This window comes from Pelodiscus sinensis, chromosome 1 (genome assembly GCF_049634645.1).
Source record: "Pelodiscus sinensis isolate JC-2024 chromosome 1, ASM4963464v1, whole genome shotgun sequence".
In the NCBI taxonomy this organism is placed as follows: domain Eukaryota; kingdom Metazoa; phylum Chordata; order Testudines; family Trionychidae; genus Pelodiscus; species Pelodiscus sinensis.
This window is the reverse complement of record NC_134711.1, coordinates 316,702,855-316,726,840: the sequence shown is the minus strand read 5'-3', so window position 1 is coordinate 316,726,840 and position 23,986 is coordinate 316,702,855. Positions and strand designations below refer to the sequence as shown.

Here is a 23,986-nt window from a genome sequence, read left to right as displayed (position 1 = left end):
CTATATCAGGCCAAAGTAATTCCTGTGTAAACCCACTGAAATCAGTACAGTTGCATCAGCATTATGAGATTTTGGCCTATCATATCTAGAAATAAAAACATTTTTCAGGGAAGAAAGTTAACTGGAGATGTTAGATATCACGTAATTGAACAGTCATGTAACCACATGAAATCTTAGTGGTTACACAACTATTTGATAGTCCCTGGAGAGGAGGCACGCAGCCAGTGCGCTACAACTCCACTCCCAGCAAATCCCGTCACCCCACATGCTGCCCCAGATACAGCTTTTAAAAGCCAAGCTCCCTGCGCAGACCGGCTCCCACCTGCCACCCCTGTCAGTGGAGGGTCGCAGCTCTCCACAGACAAAGATTGTTCCATGGCAGCAGCCCCTGTCCATGGGGGTCCAAGTTCCCTGCAGACAGAGGCTGCTCCACAACAGCAGCCCCTGTCCACAGAGCTTGGACCCTCCACAAACGGGCTGCCACTTTGGAGCAGCCTCTGGTCCGTGGCAGGCCCACAGACAGAGGCTACTCCGTGGCAGCCTCCCCTGTCCCCTGTTGCAGAGGCAGCAGCATAGGGGAGGGAGGGCAGGTGCCGCCACAGACCTGGTGCTGGGGGGAACTGTTTTTTAAGCGAGCTCTCCCCAGCACCGGCTCCTTGTTGGAGGCAGCAAGGAAAAGCGGGCAGGTCCACAGAGCTGGCATGCACAAAGAGCCACTTAAAAGCCAGCTCCCCGTGCATATCGGCTCGCGTTTGCTCTCCTTACCTTCGGCGCTGCTGCCTCTCTGTCAGAGGCAGCAGTGCAGGTGTGGGAAGGAGACAGGCGGATCCAATGCTTGTGGGGAGCTGCCCTCACGGGCACCAACTCCTGCTCCCCCCCCCACTTGCTTCCTCTGATACAGAGGTAGCAATGTGGGGAGTGCGTGTAATCAAGAAGATTAACTGATAAGCCCAGGCTTATCAGTTAATTGTGTAGCCATGTACACGTTGACATCCCTAGTTTTAATTTAGAATGTGATTTCTCCAAAACAGTGCTGTGTTTTTGTAATCAGACCCCCAAACTGGGTATGTTTCATGTGCTTTTCAGTTTGGTTGCAAATATTTAACATAACTAGATCTAAATCCTGTGAAGGGTTGAGTGCCCTTAACTCCCATTAAGTACAGTGGAAATTAAAGGAGAGTGGTACATCTCAGGATCAGGTTCTTTGCCCAGTGAAGTCAAAGGAGAGTGTTATTTCAATAGGCATTGGAACAGGCGTTATGTACAGAACTCTGAGGACTAAACATACAGGCTGTGTCTAGACTGGCAAGTTTTTCCACAAAAGCAGCTGCCAGCAACTTGCCAGCTGTCTACACTGTCCACTTGAATTTCCGCAAGAACACTGACGATCTCATGTAAGAAATCAGTGCTTCTTGCGGAAATACTATGCTGCTCCCGTTCAGGCAAAAGTCCTTTTGCGCAAAAGGGCCAGTGTAGACAGCACAGTACTGTTTTCCGCAAAAAAAGCCCTGATCGCGAAAATGGCGATCGGGGCTTTTTTGCACAAAAGCACGTCAAGATTGGCACGGATGCTTTTCCACAAAAAGTACTTTTGCGGAAAAGCATCCGTGCCAATCTAGACACTCTTTTCCGCAAATGCTTTTAACAGAAAACTTTTCCGTTAAAAGCATTTCTGGAAAATCATGCCAGTCTAGACGTAGCCATGGTGTCATAGGGAAGGTCATAGGGAATCAGGGCCAACATTTTCAGAAGTGACCTGCAGTAGTGGATGCTCAGCACTGCCTGAGAACCAGGCCCCTCTAAGGGATTTTGGGCACACAAAATCTTTAGTCACTTTTTAAAATCTTGCCCAAGGCTTCAAAATTTTAGAGGGCTCTTGAGTCTCACACTTACACCAGTTTTACATAAAGTAACTGCATTGACTTCAGTGGCGTCATCTCTGATTTACATCACTGGAAGATCAATAACCAGGATGTAGGCTTTTGATACTACACTTTATAGATTTCCAGTAGTGCATAAGGAAAGCATTGGGGGTTTTAAGAGGATAATAAAGAAGATAGATTTACACTATGTAAAGAGGCTTTTTAAAATGTATTTATTTAGTATCTCAAAACATATATTGTCCTTTATGGGAGGCAGCCCATATTTTGAGAGTAATAATAAGCATATAGCCATGATCTAGAATAACGAATATGATTTTCAAATGTCCCTGGAACAGTTAATAATTTAAAATAATCAACTATCTCAAGTGTAAAAATAAATAAAAATAAACTTCTGAATATTAAGATTTTTGAAAATGGCAGAAGACTCAATTGAGCACCCCCTCAGGCAAAATTTTTCACTGAAGTCAAAAGGGAGGTTTGCTTTAGTAAAGAATACAGGCACCTGGCTATACTCCTTATGAGAGTCTTCCATCTAATATTCACCAAAGGATTTCATTGTGTCTCCTGATGCACATATTAATTTCCAGCACTTTAGGGGCAGGGGAACACAGGAGGTCTCTTCCCCTCTCCGCCGCCCTGCCAGGGGCACACAGCGCCCTGAGGCAACCCCCCGCCGTTTTGAACAGCTGGTGGTTCCCTCTAATGCTGCGTGCTCCTGGTTCGGGGGAAGGAGATGTTATGTGCTCCCCTGCCCACAGACTCCAATTGGTGTGGGGGCGGGGAGCACACAAGGTCTCCACTCCAAGCTCCCAGAGCATGCAACACCTAGAGGGAACTGCCAAACATTTTGAACAGCTGGCCATTCCCTCTGGCACTGTGTGCCTCTGGCAGGGAGAGGAGACTTCTAGCACTGCCCCGCCCCCAAGCTTTAATTGGCCTGGGGGCACAGGAGCACACAAAGTTTCCCACCCCAACCCTGCCAGGGTGCGTGGAGCCTAGAGGGAACTGCCAGCAATATTGAACAGCTGGCGGTTCCTTCTGGTGTCACGCGTTCCCAGTGGGGAGGGAGGAGACTTTGCATGCTCCTCTGCCCCAGGGCTTGATTGGCCTGGGGCCAAGTGCATGGCAGGGAGGGTGGCAGGGTGGATGAAATGGCTTGGTGGGCCGGATCCAGCCCACGGGCTAGATCTTGCCCACCCCAACAAAGAATGAAATCCAGCTTATTCTTCTCTAGCTGCCTTGACTCTGCAGGACTGTTACTTCTCAGTGAAGTAAGCAGAAGGGACAGAAAGGCACAGAAGGCCTATGCATGTTGGATGAGAAAGGCTTAGAAATGTGAGGATCTCTCTCCTTTTAAAAAATGTACCTATTAAAACAGCGGTTCTTAATTTCTGTTGAATTTGGCAGGTAAAATCCAAGAGATTCTTTCATTGGCCGCTTCTTCTCTTCCCATCTACACCACTGTCCACAGCTTGGTTTCCAAAAGGTTCGGCAGGAAGGGCCATAGGTAGAGATTCTCTGTATTAAAACAGAAATCTATTTATTTGAAGAGCCATTTAAAATCACTGCCAACAGTTCCATTTGGCTACCACCATGTGAACAGAAATTTGTAGAAGAAGATGTAGGATTTGAACCGGAAGCCTTTCTCCGTGGTGTGGGGCTGGAAGGAGATCTTGTATCCTTTGGCTTCAATGTCCATTTTAATGCAATCTAGCAGATCAGAAATGCTCGGCGTCGCCTTCCAGGGGCCAAACTTCACCACCGATTTCTTATCCATGTCCAAGCTGCTCAGGGCATCGTGACACTTGGCTACGTCCTCCTCGGTCTTGACCACACACACCGTGACGCTGGACTGGCGGGATGCTACCGCCTCTGCCCTGGCGATGCGAATCATCAGCTCAATGTTCTCGCTGTAGTTGGGCACACGGGCCAGAAACTGCTTCCTTGCCACCACCTCACCAAAAATCTGAGGGGAGTCCTCGAGCTGCTTGACCAGCGGCTCGATGTCATAGAATAGTGCTTCTTTATACACGTCCTGGATGCACTGGGTGGGCACCTGGTTACTGCGGAGGTATTCCAAGATGTACTTAAAATAGGTGCCTGGCCTGTCAATGAAAAACCTCCCCTCAGAGTCAGTCCTGAGCTTGGGCTGGCCAGTGAACATCTCTGCCAGCTTGGAGCCTGGGTGTTTCTTCAGGGTGCTCAGCATTGTTGTGTACACCTCCCCACCAACATTTAACTCCACAATTGGTGACAGCTGTAGTACAGGGAAGAAATAACACATCAGAGATGTTGGAAATTAGAATTAACTAGCTAGTGTGTCACTGCCCCCTACTGGATGGACTCAGAGCTGCTTCCCTCTGCATCTGAGTTCATATCCTGCTAGTATCCTGATGGGCCACCTAGGCAAAGGTGGGCTGCATGAGTGGCCGTTCATCTCAATGGGCCACAAGATGGTTGTTACCAAGATGATACCTGGGATAGGGTAATTTTGCTAACTGTGCTTGCATACCTAGAATTAGCGGGGTGTGCCAATTGAACCGTAGCAGCAATGTAGTTGGATGCGGAGTACATGGTTCTCAGAGTCTACGTTGTGTTCAATCAGCACACATCTCAATTCACAAGCCCTTGGTTTATGTGCAGATCACTTTATACTGGTAGGAAAAAAAAACTATGCAGACAGAAACCAGTGGAATCTGGCAACCCCGCTTCTGGGCAATGGTGAACAAAATGTCTTATGGGACACACATATAACCCTGAGGTGTTGTATGTGGCCCATGGGCCACAGGTTACCCATCACTGTGCTAATAGCTAACCAATGGTCTAAGGTACTTATATGATTCCCATTGCCATAACATCTGAGTATTTCACACTCTGTAATGTATTTCTCCATACAACACTCTTGTGAGGTAGGAAGTACCACTAACCTCACTTTACAGTTGGGAACCTGAGGTACCAAAAGACCAAGTGACTTGACCAAGGTCACAAAGGAAGTCTGTGGTTGAGCACAGACCTGAACTTGAGTTTCAGGTGAGTGCCATAACTGCTGGACCATCTTTCCTCTTTGTATTCTCTATTTGCTCAAGAGAGATCTATGCCTTAGGAACATGGAGTGCTGACTTCTCTCTGCTGGTGTGTTGTTTCAGTGAGTTGACAGCAATAAGCATGAGGACAAACAAGGATTTTTACAGTATTCATAACTAAAGTTTTATATTCCTCTCCTCTTGATTTGGGTTTTCTCTTAAGATTTGGGACAAGAGCTGTGTGGAAAAAAACAAATTAGTTTTACCTGTTTGGGGGCCAAAGACCTAAAGCATACTGAATTAGTTATTCAAACACCACTGAAATGCAGCCATTTCTGGGGTGGAAGAAAACAGTTGTTTATCAAGGCACCCTCAAACTTTCCAATACTTTAGCCCACAAAGTGAAAAATATGCCAACCTAACACTACAGGGGAATTTATTCAGATTTGAATTTCTGCAAGCCATAATGTCACCATGGTTGTGAAAAATGCCATGGACTCTTTGAACGCCCAGAGCAGTCACAAACTTAGTTTTACTTCTGATGGCTCCTCTAGAAGCATAATACCCCCAGTGCTGACTAATGAAAAAAGACACCGCATCCTCTTCTGCATAGCCCCTTTATTTAGTGCTTAGTGCAGCCAAGTGTGTGTGTGTGTGGATGACACAGTTTTCTTGTTTATTTAAAAGTCAGCCACTAAGCAGGTTTGTGCTGTCTAACACAATTACACCTGGAATGCAAGTCACATGCAATATACTGCTACAACCACACCTTGCCACTGGAAAAGCATCAGGAACAAAGCAGGCTTCTAGTACTCATCTCATCTGTTCTTTTTCATACTCATAGGGCTTGAGTGCACAAGGATCAACTCCACCAGAACCAAAGGGAAGCTTCAAGTGCTTTGCTAAGTCAGGGCCCAGGCGCTCAGGACTGAGCCCGTATCCAGAAAATGTGGGGGAAACATGAAGGTTACATATAAGGTTCCAAAGGAACAGTGAAATAAAATGGGCTTGATTTTCCATCGTCCTGTATCTTGCACAGCCATTTACACCAAAGCAAAGTGGGTGTCCAGTGGTGTCATTCACCCTAGGAAGCATTTTACACCCACCTGACAAAGGTATAAATGATTGTGGGGAACAGTAGATGAAGCCCCAACAATATTTCTATAATGGACCCTCACTACATGTTTTTACACTAGCCCGCAAACCCAATAAGTCCCACCTGAAAACGAGCAATTTCACTCACTTCCCAGCAACGATCAAACAGCAGGGCTGGGAAGCAAGGTCTTCACTTCTTTTGCAGAAACATACACAAAGGGTTGTCCTCTGTGACAAACAGCAAACTACTCTGTCAGAGGAAATGAACACATTTTACATTCACTACTGCAGCTTTCTTAACAATTTTACCATCTTTATTTGGTTGCTCACTAATTAGCAGCCCTAGGGAATGTGGCTTAGTGGAGAGAACATTGGTTTAGGACTCGGGAGACCTAAATTGTTGTAGTCCTGGCTCTCCCACCATGCCTCAGTGTCCCAATCTATAAAATAGGGATAATAACATTGACTTCATTTATAAAGGGCTGTGATGAGAAGTATTGTACAATAGCTGGGTTTTGCTACTGGCGACTCTCACTAGGGGCAGGCCTATATTTAAAACGCTGCAGCTAAGCCACTATAGCATTCAGTGAAGATGCTGAACACATAGTGCTCTGCCTTCCCAAGAGGCAAACTCTCCTGCTGCCCTAACACTGCCTGCTCCAAGCGTTAAGTTGATTTAATTCTTGTTCAGGGCAGGGTATGGATTTTTCACACTCCTGAGTGACTCAGTTGTACCAACCTGATTTCCTAGTGTAGACCTAGCCTTGGTGTTACATGATAGCGAACCTGCTATGCTAGTCTGGCATTGATATTCTGCAAATGGAAAACACAAGGATAATCTTGCTGTCATTGTCAACTATGTAAGATGCCCATTGAGCAGGAAAAGCTTGGGTATTTTTTAAAAAAACATTTCCAACAAATATAAGTTAAAGTCAAGATAGTTCCTTCCATTCAGGTGCAGAAATCACTGCCCAGTGCAGGCTTTGCTGCTGCCAGCCCCCTGGTGTCTAAAGAGGCATCGTTCTGCTCAGAATGGACAATGTGAGAAAACTGGAATGAAAGGCTTTTCATACAGTCATCTTTGGGTGCTGACTAAACCTTGAGTCTCAAAACTGGCAAGCAGTTAAAAGCAGCATAACATCCAGAATGGGGCAAAAGAGGGGTGCTAATCCCACTGCAAATGGCCAAGACCCCACCAGATAGAACACAGCCAGGCCCGCTCACCGTTTGCAGGCTGCTGGTGACTTGTTTCCCAAGGGGTCTGTGCTCCGAAGAAATGCTCATCTCCCCCAGGCCTGCAGGCTCAGAGGTACACAAGGGACTTGCTGCTTGGCACTCAGGTCTTGGCTTCTCTCTGACTCTCTCCTGAGGTTCCCCCCTCAGCTTCTGAGGTCTGTTTCAGGCTCCTGTATGTGACTCCAGCCCAGCTGCTGTTTGAAGGGTGTAAGTTTGCTCAGGTGCTGCCGTGCCACCAATTATAGGTGTGACAGAGCAGAGGGCTGAGCCTGTATGCGGAAGTGTTTACTCATCAGTCCTTTGGCAAGCAGCACACACCACCTTGTGGGGGCAAGGTGGACCTGGGCTGCGTGCCCAGTGCATCCGCCTCTGATATCAGTGTCGTGACTAAACCCCAGACAGTCCCTCCCAGTGCACAGAGCCTGCCCAGAAGCACTGCCATATGTGACACTGTCTGGCTGAACTGGCTACACCCTTCTCCCTGACCCTTCTGTTTAAAGACACAGTACATGGCTTAGTCTGAACTGTACAGCCCATAGCTCACTGCACTCTGGCCAGCACGTTAAGACTCGAATGCCCACAGGTGGCTGTGTGTTCTGGGGTGCTCAGGTATTCATTAATTGTGGCAGGTAAACTAACACCAGAGCTGAAACTCCACTCAACCCTGACCTTTTTGGGTAGTTCACAAATATTTGGTTAACTTCCTCACCTCACCCAGTTTTTCATACACCTAAATTCACATGGGGTTAAAGGTGAAATGTAACAGAAATCCCTTGGTTGAGGTATTGCCGGCTTAGCTGGAGTCAGGCAGCATTAGAAGACTCATGGGCTGTGTCTAGACTGGCCAGTTTTTCTGGAAAATCAGCCGCTTTTCCGGAAAAACTTGCCAGCTGTCTACATTGGCTGCTTGAATTTCCGTAAAAGCACTGACTTCCTACTGTAAGAAATCAGTGCTTCTTGCGGAAATACTATGCTGCTTCTGTTCAGGCAAAAGTCCCTTTTGTGCAAAAGGGCCAGTGTAGACAGCTCAGATTTGTTTTCCACAAAAAAGCCCCGATCGCGAAAATGGCAATCGGGGCCTTTTTGCAGAAAAGCGCGTCTAGATTGGCACAGAGACTTTTCCACAAAAAGTGCTTTTGCGGAAAAGCGTCTGTGCCAATCTAGACGCTCTGTTCCGAAAATGCTTTTAATGGAAAACTTTTCCGTTAAAAGCATTTCCAGAAAATCATGCCAATCTAGATGTAGCCATGGAGTAGGGGGATCTATGCTAATGAGATTTCAAGCCAAATTCCCACCCACCTAACAAAGTCTCTCAATTCCCCTCCTCTTGTTATCTTGCTACCATGGGTTTCCAAACTGGAGGGTGTGCCCCCCCCTAGGGATGGGACATGAAGAAATTCCAGAGAGGGCCTGAGGCAACCCAGAGTCTCCCCCACTCTCCATCAAGTTTTCAAGTTTTGCTGCCCCGGTCAGGTTTTTTTTTTTTGCTCAACAAGTTTTGCTGTTGAGGGGGGCATGAGGGTTTTTCAATAATCAAAAAGGGGGTGTGATGTCGAAAAGTTTGGAAACCACTGTGTTATCCTAAAAGAAGGGAGAGTGCTGAATCGAAGCCTGACCCCAAAAACATCGCTGAAGTTCAGATTTGCAGCAGAATCTTGTAGTGTGGCCTCATCTCTCCTGCAGACTATTTGAGGGTCACTTGTTACACCCCATGCCAGTATGTCCTCTCCCTAGTCTGTCTGGCTTTTTTTTTCTTTGTGCATCATTCCTACAGCTGGACTGTGTCAGCTTATAAACATTCAAGCCAACTCCTTTTTTGGTTTTGGTTTGTGTGCATTTGCATTCCCTCCCACCTCCCCCAAACCAGACTCTGAGGTTTGGGCCAAAATTAAGCTTGAAGCACAAAGAGATCTGAATTTGCCCTGAGTCTCCCATTTTTTAAATTAAACCCAGAACCAGCCAAGACTTGATCAAAGCTAGGCCCAGGTTCCATTGAATGACTCATGCACCTGAGTGAACCTGCCAGCGAACTTGGCCCAAGTCTTGCTTTTATGATGAAACCCAGACCAGGTGAGTGTGAATGCTGTTAGGTTATGTTCCAAGCTTTCTACACAGCTGTAACCATCTCTCTCCAGAGATCCTTAGTAATAAGCTACGTCTGAGTTACTATGCATTCTTTTTAGTGCAGGTGCTTGGATGTTCTCTTGCCGGGCATAAAGAGTTAACAGAGCTGAATGCAGTGAAACCTGAGATGTCCTTGGAGGTAGGAGCTTGTGTGAGTCTCTAAATACATAAACAATCAAGACTCACTGGAAAACAGTGAGGAGTTGGCAGGTTTGAATTTTCTAGGTCACTGATTTTTCCAAATCCCCTTAGAGGGGCCAGCTCACTTATGCCTTTCAAACATCCTGCATTTAATCCACTTGCAAACCTGAAGCTGTTGACTGATATCAATTCAAAGTTCTTTCTGTACAGTGAGTCTTTGTTATTGGAAGAATCACCAACCTTTGTTCCAGCAGCCGCAGGAATGGATGAAGAGACCCTGACTCACCTCGCTATCTTTGTAAACTTTAACTAAAGCAGTGGTTCTCAACCAAAAGTCCAGAGCCCCTATGGGGGGGGGAGGGGGAGCACAAGCAGGTTTCAGGGGGCCAACCAAATAAACCAGAGAGGTGCCAGTGTTAGAGTTGCTGGGGCTCAGAGCAGAAAGCCAAAGCCCCAACCCCAGTACTTCGGGTAGAAATGGAAGCCCAAAGCAGCTGAGCTTTGTAGGGCCCCCTGTGACACATGGCTCTGGGCAGTTGCACTGCTTGCTACCCCTGAATGCTGGCCCCGGTTTTAATCTAGTGGACATGCAGAAAACAGTTGCTGTGGCACAGGTGGGCTGCAGAGTTTAATATCATGTGGGGGGCCCTCAGAAAGAAAAAGGTTGAAACCCCCCCATCAGAGCATGGCACTAAAGAGGAGACAGTTCATTTTGTTAAAGCTCCCCATTATGACTTTACAAAACCAAAATCAGGGAGCTCATACTCCTCAGTATCTGAGGACAGGCCCTTCAACAACACAGCACAGATCTCCCCCACTTAAGCAAAAGTGGTAGCAGTAGTAGGCTGTGTTCCTCTAGTGGCCCAGCCTCTTGAAAGGGTTACAGTTCCTGGGCTGCAGGCTCCATTCTCTTACCTCTGCTTCATGTTGGCATCTGTTCTCACCAGCATCCCTGAAGAATCAAGGCCAGTGTTTGTGAAGTATTTTGGGTTGTTCAGCGGAAAGGGGCTGTTTCTGTGAGACATAGGATTGTTGTTACTGTGCTGCTGAACTGGCAGACCCCTGCTGATGGGCTGGCTTGTTTTCAGGGTCCTAGTATCTGAGCTTCCCCACTTGGATTTTTTGTTATGGGTTTTGATTTCCAACTGCCAAATCAGCCCCATTTGAGAATTCCCCACTCCAGTGAGCCAGTTAGTACTGGCCCAGCTTGAGACAGAGGCCAGGACTAGTGGACACACTAGTCTGGCCTGTTTGGCAGGGGCCATCCACCCTGTGGGGCTGCATTTTACTCCTGTAAGAGGCTTTGCGTTGTCAGTGTCTGAGTCTGGAACAAAGCCCTCTGCACTAGCACTACATGCAAACAGCTGCTCTTGCAGCATGGTGCTCTTCTCTCTCCATCCCAGTCAAAGGAAAGCTACTGGGGAAGGGGGTAGAGCAAACAATGACCTGCAGGAGCACAATGTTTTCAGGGGTGGGGGAGGGATGAGAGAAGCAGAGCTGAGGGAGGGCTCTCATGCTCCGCTCCCCGCCCCCAGCACTGACTGTGCTTTTCCATCACTCTCCACAACCTGTGGTAATGGCAGCCTGTTGGTTTGTGTCTCACTCTCCCGTGGGAGCCCATTTTCACAGCTGCTGGGGTGGGCCCTGGGTGCAGCGTGGTGTACTCTGCCCTCCAGGGGGCCAAGAAGGATAGGGATGGGGTCAGGCAGGGCTTGGCTCCATGGGGGGGAGGGGAGGGAAGTTGCTGAAGGGGCAGGGCCTCAGGTGGAAGGGGTGGGGCTGGGCTAGCCTTCTTCTCATGGGCCTTCACCCACTGCCATGCTGGCCATCCCTTGTCTCTGCATAGAACCATGAGTGTTGTGTGCCAGGTAAGTCAGGCCCATTGCATACGTGTCCTCAGGAGACATGATGGCACCTGGCTGACACCCCTGGTGGATTATGCCAATTCAAGTTGCTATTAAACAGATGATGCCACAAGCCAAATCAACTCTGTCTCCCCAGGCACATTCTGCCAGCTTTGTGTTGGGCAGCAGGAGTGAAATAGCACTGCCTTTGTCTCTGTGACCGCTGTGCACGTAAAAAACCCACAACACCAATAAACACAGTACTGTTCCCCTTGTAAGGGGGAGTTCTGGATCAGAGTGAGGCTTGGTACAGATTACCTACTAGACTGGAGAGAGGATAAAGGAGCCATTGTATCCTATGACAGGAATTATTGTTATGGTTCTTTCCTTTGTCTTGGAGACGAGGCTGGTGTGTAGCCACTTGGAGAAGAGCCAAAGATTTATGAGACTTTGCTGCTCAGGATTGGTACTTAGATTGTAAGCTTTTTGGGGCAGAAAATGTCTTTTTGTCCTGTTTGTACAGTGCTCTACACAATGGGGGTTCAGTCCATGACTGAGGCACCTAGGCACTTTTACAACACCAGAGTAGTATGGCCTAATGGATATAGCGCTAGAGTGCTATTCAGAGGAGCAGGGTTGTGTTCCTGCCTCTGGTGTGCTGGGAGCCCTTAGGCCTGGGTTTCCTCAGCCATAGAACAAGGATAATGATATTAACCTCCTTTGTATAGTGCTTTCAGATGGGTTCCTTGTGTCTATCCAAAGATAAATAACTTGGTGATGCCTTTTATTGTGAATAAATAGGTGGATTTTTGTTATTGGGGGTCTGCTGGAAAAAATATCAGCTATAAAAAGGGTTTTTTAAGCAAATGAATTTTCCAATGAATTAGAATTGCCTCTTCTTTTCTAGATTTTTAGATAAACAAATAGGTAAAGCAGTAGTTTATAGCTTTCTTAAAAAACAAACAAAAACACACCAAGCCCTGGTAAAATTAAATACTTAATGAAAACTGATGCTGTGTGGTAAAGTGAAATAAGAACATTAAAGTATAGGGAAGTGGATACGCTAGAACTAGGGGGAATTCCTGTGCCTTTTTCTTTATCCTCCTGTTGTCTGTTATCTTATACTTAGATTGTCAGCTCTTTGGGGACAGGGACTGGCTTTTTGCCCTGTGTTTGTACCGTGCCTAGCACAATGGAATCCTGATCCGTGACTGAGGCTCTTGGATCCTACCGCAATGCAAATAGTAACATAGAATAAATCAGCAAATTAAAATGTATAGACACTGAATATCAGGAAATATTTCCAACCAGGGAGATCTGTTTGGCTGTAGACCAGTGACGAGCAACTTAGGCTGATGCACAGCTGCTTGTGCTGCCTACTCATCTCAGTGGGCCACATGATTGTCATAACCAGGATGGGCTCCCAGGATAAGGTAGTTTAGCTAACTGCGCAGCGGACCTAGAATTTGCAGGGTGTACCCACTGAACCATAGCAGCACATGGATTGGATGCAGAGGGAGCACACCGTTCTTACAGTCAATGCTGTGTGCAATCAGCACACACCTCTCTTTGTGTGCCCACACTGTACATGTGTGTTAGGTTTTTTTTTCTTACCACTTTTACTAAATGATGTGGTTGGAAACCAACAGAATCTGGCAACCGTGCATGTGGGCAACAGTAAACAAAATGTCTCGTGGGCCACACATAGAAACCAGATGGGCCACATGTGGCCTGCAGGTTGTCCACCTCTGCTGTAGACCCCCCCAAAAAAGCCCAAGAGAGTCCTGTGGCTTGGATTTTTTAGGTCAGACTGGATAATAAAATGCACTTTATGGGAGAAGCAAGGGGGCTACATTACAAGTCTAGTATGTGTAATTCTAAGGAGATTATACCTGTTTTTAACTCCTGTGGCTTTGTCTTTTATTTTAACAGGTCATTCACTAAGGCTCCAATTTAGCAGAGTTCCCCAGCCACACTCAAGTTGGAACAAACCCCCCACTTCTTTAGGCCATCTCTAACTTCTTTGAGGCTCCAGCATGTAAATGAAGGGTCAGATTTACACCTAGTGGCTCAGAGGGGGGCAGACCATCCCTCCCTGTATCTGAAGCAGTAGGGGTGCTGGAGTGGAAGTTCACCCTAGGGATGGCAATTTTACATGGCAGCTGGCACTCTGCTATCAAGACTGCCTAAGAAGTCCGCTCAGTCTGCTTATCTCTAGCTGGACTGGATTGGGTTTGCCCCCTCTTGGAGTCTTTCTAAGGGCTACAGGATGGAGCCTTGTCCAGAGGACACAGCAGAATTTCAGTCTTCACCAATGCCTGGGAGACAGAGACCTATTCCAATTTACAAAAGTTTGTAAAGTTTCCAGGTCCCCTTAGCAAGACGAGACCCACCTACAATGGGGTAACTGCTACTGCAGTTAACTCTCTCCTCAATTAAGTTTCACATCATGAGCCATCATCAGTCATCCCTGGTAGTTCCTCATCTGGGTCCACTCCCGCAAGATGTTGACTGCACTCAGCGTCCTCTGACTGCAGCTGTGAGTGACAGATGTTGGGTCAGCACCCTGCATGGTCTGAGCCTCAGTGAATCACTCCTAAGTTAAACAGAAGCTGTTTCAGCCTGCACAAACATTGCTATTGGTCCCACCCGTTGCTTCCCAGCCATATATCAGCCCCACCCCCGTGGGTACACACCACCACCCCCACTTGAGGAATGCTAATCCACCCCACGCAGGCTCTATAGATCCCAGACAGGATGCCCTGGAATGTAGGGATTCTCTTTCCACACTGGAAATCGATCATTAGCCTCTCCTTGCAAGGGAAGAGAGCATCCCTGTGCAGGGCCTTTAGTGCAAAGTGTGTTATGGTTTCTGACCACCGTGAGGGTGGGAAGGGGGTGTTTCAGAAAAAGATACGCAAATTGCTGATTCTTTTTTTGGAAGAGGCTTTGCCGACATTTGGCCCATCTACACTGGGCCAAATGTCAGGGGAAAAAACCCTTTTTTGGAACATCCCTTCTTCCTCGTAAAACAAGGTTTACAGGGTTGCCAAAAAAACGCATCTGCTTTTTTGAATTTTTTTTTTTTTTTCAGAAAAGCAGACGCATTCCTTGGATGCAGCAGAGTTTTTCCGGGATACTTTCAACTCTGCAGTCTAGACATAGCCTATGTATCACAAGATTCACAGAGCCACAGGAACTGGGAATGCTGCATTCTTGGGTTCTAAAGAGCAAGCCACACTCCAACAGAGCCACTGATGGAGCCTAAGTTACTAACCATTTGCTGTAGCCTACAGCACTTTATAGTGGATATACCTTGCTCAGAGATCAGCAAGCCTATGAGGGCAACAGCCCATTTTTAGTTCCTCTGACAAACAGGCTCAGGCCTTCACTTCTGCTGATCTTTCAGCTTTTAAAATCCTGAGATTTCAGAGACCCCTAGTGGTTGGAGTGAGGCCTAGGCACCTCTGAGAATTAGGCCACTTTTGTATAGGAGCCTAACTAGAGATTATGGGGCCAAATCTCAGCTGGTGTAAATTCACACAGATCACTGACGTCCAAAGAGCAACACCAATTTACACCACTTAAAGATGTGGCCCTTACCTGCCTAACTTTAGGCTGCTGAGTTTGAAAATGAAACAAAAAACAGGACTATGTAGCACTTTAAAGACTAACAAGATGGTTTATTAGGTGATGACCTTTCGTGGCCCAGACCTACTTCCTCAGATCAAATTGTGGAAGAAAATAGGCATGACCATATATGTTAGTGAGAGGACAAGCGTGCCCTGGCAAGGTGATAGAGTAGGTGACTTAGATAATTGCACTCTTGAACCTCAGTTTATATGACTGTAGAAAAACAATAATTATTTATGGTATCTACATTTGAATGGACCCTGTTTTTCCTTTCAAACTGGCACATTTAAAAAACAATGAGTGCTGCTAATCAGCAAGCTACTTTATTTAAAGATACGGGCTCAGACTTTCAGCTAATGGAAATGGATGGTATTATGTTGATTTATACCAGGTTTTGGCTCCCTGAAGAATGCCTGTGCTAGGAAATCGCAGGCAAGATTACTTTGAGAAGAGCACCGTGCCTTTGAATAACTGAGAAAAACTCAAAAGAACAGATGTAATAAAAAAAGACCAGAAAGGATCCTTCCAAAAGATATTTTGGGGACTTGCTGGAGTCATTCTTGCTGTGGTTTTGTTATTCTGTCAGTGAGATCAAGCCAGGCACACAGTTCATGCTCAGCTGTAAATTCTTTCCTACTTTAGGATTAAATTTAGTAGCCCACTCTTAACAGCACAAAGAAAAGGGATTTATTAATGACTCAGGTGAAAAACAGGACACTGGAACACTCTACATAAAGAAGAGGTTGTCCATTAAAAAAAAGGATGCCCTTCAAATACAGGGGACTGTAGAAAGCCATGTAATACTTCTGTGAAGTATTCTTACTCCCATTTCACAGATGGGGAAAAATCAAGACAAAGAAATTCAGTGACCTACCCAAGGAAGCACTGAATCAAGAATACTGTGGCAGAGTTCTGGCCTTGCCTCTTAAAGATCACTTGGAGAGTTTATGAGGTGGCATCAAAAACTAATGGTGAAGGCACTGCATGGTCCATGAATTCTATTCCTGGTTCGGACACAAGGCATGTTAGTCCACCTCTTTGTCCCTCTGTTCTCCTCTGCCTGCTCTATTTAGACTGTAAGCTCTTTGAGGCAGGGATTGTCTTAGAGCCTGTATTTGTACAGGGACTAGCACCGCAAGGCCCAAATCTCAACAAGACCTTCACCACGCTACTGTAATATCCCCTTAAAAAAAGTGAGAATCAGTTCAAGATGGAAATATAGTTTGCCCATGTTTCTTCTAACACTGTGAAGTCCAGGCATGACTGGAACACCTGCTAATATAGATCTTGACTAGGTATTATATTATTCCATCATCTCATTGTCCCTTTCTTTTTTTTCCTTTTCTTTCCCCTCTTGACAAACTTTCAACTCTCTCTCAGCCTTAGCTTAAGAAGATGGATCTGTTTTGCAGATCACTTGTGAGCTGCAGGCTTGTTGAGTCTCACATTCTAGATATATATGCGTTTCAAGGTGACTCACCTTGGCAGCAATGGCAGAGTTATGTTCAAATGTCACGAATTAGGACAAAAAAGGAAAGCAATATTTTCTGCAGCCTTCATGCCTTGTCTTGCATCAACTTTTCAGACACCAGCTTTTCCAGTTTGGGGGTGGGGGAGTTGGGAAAGCTCTGCTCCAATCAGCAGGTATCTTCATGGCCATTTTCTTATCTGGTCATTGAAAGATAACATGACCTGAAAATCCCGCCTGAGGGTCAAGTTCTCAAATTAGTTAAAGATCATTTTGGGTGAAGTCCAGTGGGTAAATACAGACTTCATGCTGACCCCGACAGATTACTAAGCAGATTTTGAGACATGCAGAGGCTCTGTGTTCTGATTAGCTGGAAAGAGAGGAGTATCTTTAGCTGGTATACACACCCCTTCTCTCCACTGTTAAAAACCATTTGCCTGCTTTGCTGATTTCCTCTTCATCATAACATCCAAGCAGCCTGAAAGGCTTCAGCACCATCAGGCAACAGCCAGCATCCCTGTTAAGCCCTGCAGAAGCCAGGAAATCTCAGAGCCGTCTGACAAAAGCCATGGAAGAGTACTTTTCTGCCATCCGCAAGATGGAACATGTGGTTATGTTTCCCAGCCTCCTCAGAGGTGTCTACATGGAACAGCAGAATGATGTAGCTACTGATGATTTTGGCAACAGGGACCTGTATGAGTTTTACCTCCAGCTGAAATCCATCAAACTTGCGATGGAGGGTCGACTAGTGCCTCTAAACGAAAGCAAACACCAGATCACCAGCAGAGAGGAAGTACAAGAAAATAGAGAGGAGGCCGATCTTGAACAACTGCTTTATTATCACTTTACAGGCTTGTATCGTGTCCTGAGCCACCTGACCAGAAAAGCCAATGCCCTGACCAGAAAATACAATGAAATTATAGGACAAATTAACCAGAGTGAAATTACGCTTACCGGGTGAAACATCCGCCAATAACTTCAAAAGGTGAGACCTCAGCTGTTACATCTTTGTTGAAGTTTTAGTGTCCACATGCTTTATCCAAAATCTAAGTGATTAATAGTCTGGTTTAACTGATAATAGTGTTTCAGCACCTAGAAACAGCAGAATCTCCAGGTTCAAATGCTAGCAGAGGGGATTAATCTCTTTCTTTCGACATAAAAAAATTGTGCTGTATCCATTTTACCAAATGGGGATCTCTCATTTGCCTCTTAAAGATAATTTAAAAAATTAATTTATTTGTTTGAAGGCAGACACTTCACATTGTCCACCAACTTTCAGATGAGGCCTTAGTAACTAAGGTTCTCTCTGTTGCTGTGCACAGGCACAAGAGAACATAAAACATTGTGGTACTAGTGTTTTGGCTGAGGACATTTGGACGTGTTTTACATCAGAGCCCCTACTGCAGTATTTCTTAAACTATGTTCCACGGAACACTGGTGTTCCATGAACAACTCGCAGGTGTGCTGCAACCTCTTCTTTGTTTTTGTCTTTTTTTTTTTGGTCTGACAATTTTTTTTTAAAGAAAATTTTCATAGGTTTTCTGCATATAAAAATATTATTGTTTGGTATTCCATGGTCTCAAAAAGTTTAAGAAACACTGCCCTACTGGCTATTGTACAGTGCTTCTATCAGTACTGTAGTTTGCAGATTGTCTGGGGTGAAAGCTGCTCTATATTACTTTTCTAACAGAAAAATACAAGCACTGTAACAGTTTAAAATTGACTTCCTGCAATGACAAGTTCTTGGAGGCCGGGACTGCATTTTGTGCATGTGTGTGCATGCACATGTACAGCATCAGCACAAAGAGATTTTGATTCAGGCCTCTAGGAACTCTCACAATGTAGTTAACAGGAACAGACCTATACTCCAAGGAGCAAATCTCATCTCATCTACTTCTTGTAACAAATGGAGGATGAATGGGTGTGAGTAGGTGAGTAAGACTTAAGAAAAACAGGACTTTGTAATGTAAAAAGTTAGATATGAGTCAAGCATTCAGGCTATATATATACTGTAGCCTTCTTCCGGAAAAGCTTATGCAAATGAAGCATGGAGTGAAATATTGCCATGCTTCATTTGCATAATTAATTAGCAGCTATTTTTGTGCAAAAAGGAGCTGTGTAGACTCCTTTATGCACTAAAACTCCCTCTTGCGCAAGAGCTGTTCTTCATTTTTTCAGGAATAACGACTCTTGCACAAGAGGGGATTTTTGCGCAAAAAGGAGCCGTCTATAAGCTCCTTTTTGCGCAAAAGCCTCTTGCGCAAAAACAGCTGCTAATTAATTATGCAAAAGAAGCATGGCAATATTCCACTCCATGCTTCATTTGCTTTTCTGGAAGAAGGCTACAGTGTAGACGTAGCCATAATGTATAAATGCCCTCCTGGGTTGACTATTCTGAATGACAATAAATGCAATATCCAAATCAGTACTTTCTCAAACACACATACATAAGAGAACATGCTAAAATAACTATTTTATTATCCCACAGGACAAATGACCACCTCCATGCTGCACACAGTTGACATCCAGAGGCAAATACTACTGGTGAATTACTTGATTGACACCAAAGATGCTAGCCATCTAATAGCCAACATGTTGTAATAACCAGAATAAATGTGATCATTCCTTGCTGTGATATGAACTCATTGTTTATCTCAAACACCTCATTTGCATGACAATTGTCAACTATCAGGGCAGGAGTCAATGTATTCTGCTACTGCTGTGTGCCGTTTGAAAATCACTTAAGATAGGATAAACCTCTTTTCTTACTTGTAAGTATACTTTTTTTAAACAGTGGGCTGCTTCCACTCGCTACCTGGTAATAAAACGTCACGAACTGAAATTAGCATTTTAAGTTGATTTGGTTTCTTAAAATCTGGCCTCATAGAGCCAATTCTTGATCAATATCAAACCTGTCTTCTGCTTACAGCCCCTTGAATATAATATCAGCCTTTGGTCCTTATCTTGGTTCAGTGGTTCAGACCCAGAATATCTGAAAGATCATGGAGACCTCAAAGACAAAGAACTAAGTAAATAGCTCCAGTCCTCAGGCACATGTAATTCTCAACCTCAAGCATAAAGGTTGTCTGTGAAAGAGGTATGGTTTTCTCAAGGGATAGTCCAAAGCTGTGGATTGAACTACCCCAGAACCTAAAAACTTTTCATGTCCCTCACCACCTTCCACTCCATGTACAAAGGTGCATCTCTTCGATCTGCTTCTCTTACACCCACAAAGCACAGGGGACATAACACATTCACCCACGCAATTTCTCCTTTGAGAGAAAAAGAGGGAGAGAAACAAATAACATGATGGTTAGTCATGACTTCAAGGGTACTTAGAATTTATTTATGGGGGCTTTTCTCTCCCTACACCAGCAAAGCCAGGGTTGTCTGGGAATGAACAGATGGTGACATACTTCAAGTCTTGGGAAGGTAGGCGATGACTGCTTCCAGCAGAAAGCACAGTGCTAATTGATTAAGATAATTGTTATCGGTAGCTCCCCTAGAAAATATTTGTCCAGTCTCCTGGGTGTAGCACATTCACTAACAGCTTTAGCTGGTTACTTGCACAACACAAATCAAAGAAGGGAAATAATGAGCTCCAATCGTTTAACAAAAATGTAAGCCGCCCTCCCTTTGCCTGCCATGTTTTAAACACAGCCAATGTCCCTCTTGCAGATTTCACCATGTGTTACTTGTCCTTTGGTTTGCTTCAATAAACTCTGAAATTAGTGTATGTTGCACCATATACCCAGGCTTTCAGCTTGTGCATCATAACTGATCTCTATCCAGCTCTGGGAATGTTATTTGTTCACTGCTTGGGCAAAGGCACAACTTTTGTAGATAACATGAAAGAAAAGTAATAGAGATGTAGCCGTGTTAGAAAAGGGCTCTGTACTCCCGTAAGGTTGGAGCTACTTATATACTACCCCACATTCCTCCTCCTCCTGTGTACAGGTTGACCCTCTGGTCCAGTAACATCTGTGGTCCAGCAGGACCACAGATGTTCCAGGATCAGAGAGTCCCAGAGGAAGGGTAGTGCCTGGGAGTTCTGCAAGCTAGCAGGGCAGCTGGAACCCCATACGCAGCAGCAGGAGCCCAGCACAGAGGCTGCAGGGCTACCCAGAGAGGCAGCAGGAGCCAGACTCTGCAGCAGGAATCTGGAGCGCAGAGACAGCAGGGCTGCACAGTGTGCCACTGAGAGCCCAGTTTGTGAAGGCAGAGGGGCTGCTGGGTGCTGCAGCAGGAGCTCAGTGTGAAGAGATGGTGGGGCCAGCAAGAGGGGAAAGCCAGCTTGGAGGGCAGCAGTCAGGCCAGGACTGGAGGGGGCTGGTGACAGGGTGTCCAGAAATGACCAACCCTTGCTTGGCAAAATCCCTCATCAAGGACTAGTCAGGTCCCAAAGGTGCCAGACCAGAGAGGTCCAATTGGTATTTATAATTCCCTTCCCCCCCAAATGTTTAGAAGGTAAATTTGATGTATTCAAGACTCTTTTTAAGCAAAAACAGTGCTGAGGCAACCTGCTTAAAGAAGGTTAATCAAATCTCTAGCATGGTTATTGACAAACCTCACTGGAGCCTTAAATAACAAAAGCAGAGGGCAAGCTAACTAAACAGAGATCAGATTGCAATGCCTCCTGTAGGAGGGAAGTACTCTGAAGATTAACTTCAGACATTGCAGTAAGCAAATGCAAGGCAGGGCTATCCTTAGGAATTATGGGACCTTACACAATACTATTACACCGGTGCCTCTGTGCCTGATGGCAGCCCAGGGAGAAGGGGTGGAGAGGAATGATTTTTTTTCAGAGATATAATTTTATAATTCTCAGCAACACACTAATGAAATATTTTAAAACAAATTTTAAACTAAGGTCCTGTTGACTAACACAGTAAATTCAGAAACTGACATTATACACCTGGGGATGGCAAATGCCAGTTGAATGGCTCTTTTAAAGGTTTGATGTTCCATTAATAGTTCCAGCAAGCTTTTTCACTTTTAAGATAACTAGATCCTTTCTGGAAGAAACAAAGCCACTGAACTGGGATAGAAAGAGGCAGGTGGATGGACATTAAGATCCAGTTTCAGGGATAGCCGTGTTTGTTGTTTTTTTAAGATTTTCCAGTTACAGACTAGTAGTCTTGCAGCACCTTAGAGACTAACAAAAAATGTAGATGGTATCATGAGCTTTTGTGGGCACAACCCACTTCTTCAGATGAATGGCGTTTAAGGGGTTGGTCCAGTTTGCAAATAAATAGCACAGGGAGGAGGGGGGAAGAGGAGGAAAAAGAAGATAAAAAGGGGAAGGAAATGGTCAATTAGTGTCTATGCTAAACAAAGCTGATAAAAATACTTAGTACCCACTTTAAAAACCCCTTGTTTGGGTTTTTGGTCATTAGGATGTGAAATGTAGCAGGCCATCTAGCCAACATCTTTGTTTAGACTTCTGTTGTAGTAATCAAACTTGTAAATTAAATTAAGTTCTGTAGTTTCCCTATCAAGCTAGCTTTTGAAATAATACAGTGACTTTGAGGTCCATTAGTGAGGGCCCAGGCAAGTTAAAATGTTCCCCAACAGGTTTTTGTGTGTTGCCTTTTCAGATATCTCATTTGTCTCCATTAATGTTTTCTTGTAGAGACTGTTCAGCATGGCAGAGGGGCATTACTTGATGGCATAGATCACATTAGTGGATGTGCAGTTGTACAAGCCTCTGATGTGGTGGGATGGTATCGCCTATATAGATGTGCAAACAGAGTTGGTAGTGGGGTTGATTGCAGGGGTGGGTTCCTGGATGAGTATGATGGAGGTGTGCTGGTTACTGGAAAGAATATTTGAGGTTAGGGGGTTGTCTGTCAGCAAGGATGGGTTTGCCCCCCCAGGCTTGAGAGAGTGAGGGGTCATTTTCCAGGATAGATTGTAAATTGATAATCTGGCAGGAAAGCGTTGACCCAAATCTTTAGGTGCCCTAGGCAGCTGCATATTTTGCATATGGGTGTCTCTGAATGCAGTTTCTTAGATAAGATTGTTGCATTTTGGGATTCAGTAGCATTAGAGCAACCTAGACCAAATACAATTTGTTAACAGCACATCCCCAGAAACCAATTTGAGAGATTAGCTACCTGCTAACTAATGTATCGAGTGGTGTTCACATCCAGGTCTGTCCTTGACCAAGCACTATTCAGTATTGTCATTAACTATGTGACTGATGATATGGACAATGTACTTATAAAATCTGCAAATAACATCATGCTGAGGTGGGCTACTTGTGCTTTGAAAGAGAGGATTAGAATTCAAAGTGATCTTGATAAATTGGAGAACTGGTCTGAAATGAGTAAGTGGAAATTAAAGACAAGAGCAAAGTTCTACCCTTGTGTAGTTGATTTCTCCTTTCTAAGTTCCAAATGGGGATTAACCGGCTTTTCAGCAGTTGTGCTGAAAATAGTCTGGGGATTATAAGAATCACAAACTGAATGTGAACCAACAGTGTGATGCTGCTGAGAAAAAGGCAAATGTCATTCTGAGTTGTATTAACATGAAGATTTGGGAGGTAACTGTCCCATTCTACTCAGCACTGGTAAGGTCCAGAGAAGAGCAATAAAAATAAAATAATTAGAAAAACATGATCTTTAGGAAAGGCTGAAAGAATTTGGAATGCTTAGAGAAGTGCAGACTGAGAAGGGACCTGATAACAGCCTTCAAACACATAAGACAGCTGTTATGAAAAGGACAACAACCTATTGCTTTCCACGTACAAAGGACAGCTTAATTTGCAGCCAGGGAGACTTAGGTTAGATACTGTATTAAGATACTTATTCTAACAATAAGGATAGTAAAGCACCAGAACAGGTTACATAGGGAGGCTGAAATCCCCATCAATGGAGATTTTAGAGAACAGATTAGACAAACAGACATCAGGGATAGTCTTGGTGTATTTCTTGCACTGAAGCAGCATTAAGAGGGACTAGAACAGGCGCAACAAATTCTGTGCCAAACGTGGGTCTTCATGCGCTAAAAGCATGGCCCAAGGTTGATAAACTATGATATGCGCCAACCAGGGAATGAGGGCACAATATGTGCAAGGGCACAATATGTGCAAACGTTGAAAAGCTTATTCATAAGTTAAACTTTAGCTAATTTTTCAGACATTCATCTCGGATATCAACTCAGTAATCAGTAGTGAGTCTGGATCACATCACCCCATAGGTCAACAACTTTGTTTCAGTATCTAGTTTTAGACACATCTATAGTTAGACATTTAAATAAGTGGCCTGATCTTGCACTGCAACTCCCACTGAAGTTGAGGAATTGTGGATGCTTAGCAGCTCGGGGGGGAAGGTTGGGGGAAACAACCCCCATGCACCCAGCCCTGTGGTGCCTATATATGGAGTTGGGGACCTAACTTTAGGCACCAAAGCTGGAAAAATACAGATCTAAGAAATAAAGGTAGAGAAAGCAAGTGGAAAATAGAGATCCTAAAGGGGATCAAGTATGGATGGCTTGTCAATACTGCGTGTTTTCTTAGCCTGGCCAGTATGGAAAACC

At 45.0% G+C, this 23,986-nt stretch overlaps 2 protein-coding genes across 6 annotated transcripts; one reads left to right on the top strand and one right to left on the bottom strand.

Annotated features, from left to right (window-relative positions):
- Window positions 1-2,072: 2,072 nt before the first annotated feature.
- Window positions 2,073-23,518, bottom strand: KCTD14 (potassium channel tetramerization domain containing 14). Of its 5 annotated transcripts, XM_075919493.1 has the most exons (5): window positions 16,460-23,518; window positions 13,740-13,883; window positions 10,418-10,516; window positions 7,226-7,431; window positions 2,073-4,140 (listed from the first exon to the last, which is right to left on the bottom strand). In XM_075919493.1, exons 4-5 carry the CDS (start codon window positions 7,283-7,285, stop codon window positions 3,469-3,471), a joined length of 732 nt encoding a protein of 243 aa, XP_075775608.1. In that variant the 5' UTR covers window positions 7,286-7,431; window positions 10,418-10,516; window positions 13,740-13,883; window positions 16,460-23,518; the 3' UTR covers window positions 2,073-3,468. The 5 variants fall into 5 exon arrangements, with proteins under 5 accessions (XP_075775608.1, XP_075775609.1, XP_075775610.1 ...); XM_075919494.1 differs by lacking the exon at window positions 7,226-7,431 and having other exon boundaries at window positions 13,740-23,518; XM_075919495.1 differs by lacking the exons at window positions 10,418-10,516; window positions 13,740-13,883; window positions 16,460-23,518 and adding an exon at window positions 6,126-6,251 and having other exon boundaries at window positions 7,226-7,309.
- On the top strand, window positions 17,016-17,408 carry THRSP (thyroid hormone responsive). Its single transcript, XM_025189113.2, has one exon. The coding sequence runs from the start codon at window positions 17,016-17,018 to the stop codon at window positions 17,406-17,408; it is 393 nt and encodes a 130-aa protein (XP_025044898.2).
- Window positions 23,519-23,986: the final 468 nt, after the last annotated feature.